Here is a 4,841-nt window from a genome sequence, read left to right as displayed (position 1 = left end):
ACAATTTTTAAGCAAGCTTTCGTGTTCAAAAACCCTTGGTTGGGCTGAAGAAGTTTCAGCAGTTAGTGTGTGCTCTTCCTGGATGGAATGAAAAGTCAAGAAGTTAGAGGCTGGGCTGGTATGCATACAAGATGCATACACCAACTGCTGAAACTTCCTTAGCCTGATGAAGAGTTTTTGAACCTGAAAGCTTGCTTAAAAATTGTTTTCCAACTATTTAAGTTGGTCTGATAAAAGATATCAGATTCACCCAAAGAACCTTGTCTGCCTGTGTCCTTAGACCAACACGCTACAACCTACACCCCGTCTCCAGTGTCTTTACGCTTCTGGCCGGATATCAAGTGTCTGCAGAACAGTGTTATAAAGATAACATTTTTACCTACTTATTCCTTTTTTTTTAACATGGGAAAGTGTGACCAGTGTTTAGACCCATCAAAGTATGCAACAGTTAGTGACTTATGCTTCCTGTCCTGTGACTCACTCTGTTGGGGACTTTGGACTGTTGTCTGTGACAGCAGCCAGTTTTGCTTATTATTTATCCTAATGGGTGTTTCTTACAACAGTCCCGAGTATTTTAAATGTTTTCTTTGCCATAGGAAATGCAAACCATTCAAGACAGGCTTCAAATATTTCTTTGATTGAAATACAGTTAGCTTATGTTTATTTACTTGAGCAAACCCCAAAGAAAGCGATTAATCTTAGTCAATATTTTTTTTAATTTCTAATGTTAGGCCTCTTCGTTCATATTCAGGTGTGTAAATTTTAGACTTACATTTCAGAAGAGATGGGCACCCAGCAGTTTCCATAGAAAATATTAGAGGCTATTTGATCCTCTGAACTTCTAAAAATCAGTTTTAGTTTCAACTAACCTAACTATTAACAGTCATAGGTGAGAATCTTGGTCTACATCTTCTGACATCCCCTTAAGCTTAAAATGTGGGATTTGTAAAAGTAAATTTCTGAAATGAACTTTTAGACTTAAAAATATATATATATTGTAAAGAGTATTGTATATAGTATCCTTATATTTATTAAAGGATAAAACTCATACTGTTAAACTAAGCTGTCTGGAGTCTTGATAGGCTGAATATTACAGCTTCTGCTCCTCCCTTTCCCACCTACACAGTGTCTTGTCTCTTTCCTGATTTGTATTATTTTGTGGTTGCTTGTAATGTTGCCTGAGTCACCAGATAGGTGTTTTCCTCCTGTTTTAAGCCCTATACAAGTCACACTGCAATCCTGTTAATTTTTTTCTTGATTTCCCTGAGGGTTGGTGCCTTATTAGAGCCAGCTCAATGTTTAACTAATGTTTCATTGGTAGGGTTGAAAGGGAAAGTGGAGGAGGGTGGGAAGGGGAACGTCACAGATGATGAGGGAGGCGGAGGGCAATTTGTACCTCCTTAAAAATCTTGAGTGCTGAGAGACAGGTTAGGACTGCTTCAGAGCTTCTTGGCAAACGCTCAGCCTGCTTACCTGGGGCCAGGATGGAAGAAGCAAGTGGAGTGCTGAGGAAGGGCTTCCTCGTTAAACGGGTAAGGGCACAGCTAAGACAAGAGTCCAGCTTTCTTACCATCTTGAAATGCTTTCTAAATATATAACTACCTCACTGTTGCTTCTGAAGTTAGTCTGATAGAGTTAGATATAGGGCACTTAGGCCATATCCAATGCAAGTGTTCAAAGTTTGGGTCCCTTTGCTATTACCCCATCTTTACAATGGAGGTCTATTTCTGAAATATGCAAACCCCTTTTAAAATGGTAGAAATATTTTAATTATAACCACAGCACAACTAAAGTAAATGAATTTAAAGGGTTAACCTCCCTGATTCTGCTTCCCTAAACCAGTGTTTTCCTAGAGGGTGGAGGGAAAAAAATTGTTATCAAAAAGTTAACATTGGACACACCTCAGCAAATTATGTGGAAGCAGTAGGATGGGATAGGCTTGAAGGTAGGGTGAAGAGAGATGCTCCTAGAGGAGACTGACAGCCTCTTTCCTCTGGCGCTAGCTTCCACAACCTGTGCAAGGGGACTACAGAGAGGGAGAAAAAGAGAGGTTTTATAGAGGTACAGAGCAAATCTGGTCCCTTTTTTATCATGACTATGACTGTGATCCATTTTGAAATAGGCAATCTATTACAGGCTTCAGCTGTCATCATCATCTGTCCCCATAGGGCTTGACCCTGACTGATAGTGGAGAACAGAACTTTTTACCAGCACCAGTGCCTTCTTGGTACTAAGGCACTATCTCAGTTTCTTAATAAAGGAGCTATTTGCTGTGTGCCAACCAGCCATTTTTGGACAGAGAAGCAGAACAACTTGCAGTTTTTCCTGAGATTATCTTCTAGCACAAAATAGTTTCCAGCAAGAACAACAATTTCATGCAGGCATTTGTTGTTGTTATTTCTGGTGGAAAAAACAAAATGAGGTGTTTAATTTTGGAGGGGTTTGACCAGAGGTGAAGCATTTTGGATTCTTGAACTGGCACAAAACATTACATTTATCAAACAAGTGCACTTCCATCTTGTGGCACGTTTTCTGATGGGTTTCATAGTAGGTAGGGTTGGAAGGGATCTGAGCAGATCATCAAGTCCGACCCTCTGCCATGGGCAGGAAAGAATGCTGGGGTCAAACGACCCTGGCTAGGTGATTGTCTAGCCTCCTTTTGAAGACCCCCAGGGTAGCAGCGAGCACCACTTCCCTTGGAAGTTGGTTCCAGATCCTAGCCACCCTGACTGTAAAGTAGTGCCTCCTGATGTAATGTAATGTAACTCAGGCTCCCATTCTCCTGCATGGACTGAGCTCTGTGGGCAAACTGCACCTTCCATGATGCAAGAATTTTCTCTCTGAGCAGCATGGTGCATTGTGGACTCTGGCTGCATAATGAAGGGAAAATGACGGCACATTGAACTACAACTTCATGACAGAATGCACCGTTACAGGGAAATATGGTTTAAAGCAGGGGTGTCAAACTCACTCCAGGCTAGATCCAGACCACAGGGACTCCTCTTAGGCCAGATCTGTGGGGCTGCATTTGTGTGACACCATGGGTCCACAAGTGTGTGGCTGCACAGAGCCACATTTGTGCAGCTCAGAGCTGGGGGCATGCATCCATTAGAAGATAGAGGCATGTGGCAGTGCAGAGCTCTGGCTGGGCAGCAGCATGGAGCAGGGGGTGTGCAGCAGCATGGAGCTGCATTTGTCCAGAGCTCTGCACTAGTGCATGCCCTGGGCTCCACACTACACAAGTGCAGCTCTCTGCAGCCACACACCCTCAAACCTATGCTGCCACACCTGTCTGGCACTGCCAACCAGCCCAAGCTCCATGCCACTGGGCAGCAGCATGAAGCTATGTTTCTGCAGCTGCATGTCCCCAGCTCTGTGCCTGGGGGCATGTGGCAGTATGGAGCCAAGGGGCAAGACACTTCTGGTAGCCCATCAAACCACTGGTGGGCCAGACACAATGGTTCCATGGGCCAGATCGAGCCCACAGGCCGTATGTTTGGCAGCCGTGGTTTAAAGATTTGGACCGGATGCCCTGTGGGGCAGAGTTGTGCTGCTACCCAGCATGTCCACAGGTGATGGATAGTGGAATGACAGTCAGGGAAGGTTAGCTGTGAAATAAGCAGGGGTAACTCCGATGAATTAAGCAGTTATGGACCAAGCAGTAGCAGCACCACCAGAATGTGGTAAGGACAGCAGATGGCAATGCTTTCCTTCCTGAAAAGCTACATATATCCTTTGACCGCATTGTGATAAAGCAAGTACAGGTTCCACTATAATAAGTCTGCCCAGCCCCTAGCCATGGGCCCACAAGTCCTCAGTGGTGGAGCAGGCAGAAGAAGAAGTTAAGAGTCTTAATGTCTGTAAAGGGAGATGAAGGCTGCAGTGGAATGAGATCCCCAGTTGTCTTGGTCTCTGCCATTGGATCAAGGCCCTGTTCTGTCAAGAGCCATCTGGAAGCTGATGTGCAGCAGCTTCTCCACAATAAAAGAAGTAATGCACAGATGTCTTCCATTAAATCAGCGGCAGACAATCATCCTTGACTGCAAGAGATTGCAAAAGAAGAAAGATTCTGAATCCAATTTTTTTGTGAACATTGAAATATTCAGTTAAGAATTCCAAAGTATTTATCATTGTCTAATAGGCTTTTTTTTTAATCTTGTCATTTTGCAAATAAGTTTGATATTTTAAATATTGTTCCAAAAACAAATGTCAAAACATTCTGTCCCATTTTCTCTGGGACAGAAATCCCAATTTTCAGTCAGCATAGGTGTCATTGCTTTAGAGACTGTTTACCTGATGTGAATGAATAGAGCAGTCATTTTTTCTGTGCCAGGGGAAGAACTGAGTAGAAAAATCACTGGGGTCTGATGGTAGCCTTCAGCAGGGGGAAAGCAAGTATGTATGGACAATAGAGCTGGGTAGGATAAGAGGAAGAAGGAGAAGGAACAGAGATGGAGAAAAGTGATATGGGGTCAAGCAAAAAGGCTGATGTGGTGTAAAAGATTTATGGGGAAGAGAGGAGAAGCACAGGTGAAGAATTAAGAACAAATATAAGGCAAATCAAGTGAGAGGTAGAAACTATGGAGAGAGAATGACTTCCTGCCAGCAAAGGAAGAAAGGAGAAAATTGTTTGGGGGGAAAAGTTAATTGAGAGAGCCCACAGGCAGTGAAAAAGAGCAAGGGAGTGAGAGTGAAAGATGAGAAGCCACAAAGCCCAGTAATTAGATTTTTGCTTAGCCTGAGCAAGATGTCACTAGTCTTAAAGGCAGGTTAAAAAAAGAACTGTAAAAGAAGTTTTCAACGGGAATCATATTCCCCTCTGCCCCTAGAGAATGAATGAG

At 43.2% G+C, this 4,841-nt stretch overlaps 1 protein-coding gene across 1 annotated transcript in view; it reads left to right on the top strand.

Moving 5' to 3' along the window:
- Positions 1–1,401: 1,401 nt before the first annotated feature.
- PLEK2 (pleckstrin 2) overlaps positions 1,402–4,841 on the top strand; it is a 16,888-nt gene continuing 13,448 nt past the window's right edge. The window contains exon 1 of the mRNA XM_006021400.3: positions 1,402–1,532. Within this exon, the coding sequence (XP_006021462.1) occupies positions 1,485–1,532 (48 nt within the window). The 5' untranslated portion in view covers positions 1,402–1,484. The remainder of the gene's footprint in view (positions 1,533–4,841) is intronic.

Source organism: Alligator sinensis, unplaced genomic scaffold (genome assembly GCF_000455745.1).
Source record: "Alligator sinensis unplaced genomic scaffold, ASM45574v1 scaffold768_5, whole genome shotgun sequence".
Classification (NCBI taxonomy): Eukaryota; Metazoa; Chordata; order Crocodylia; family Alligatoridae; genus Alligator; species Alligator sinensis.
Note: the sequence above shows the minus strand (reverse complement) of the source record. Positions and strands in the feature narration are given on the sequence as shown.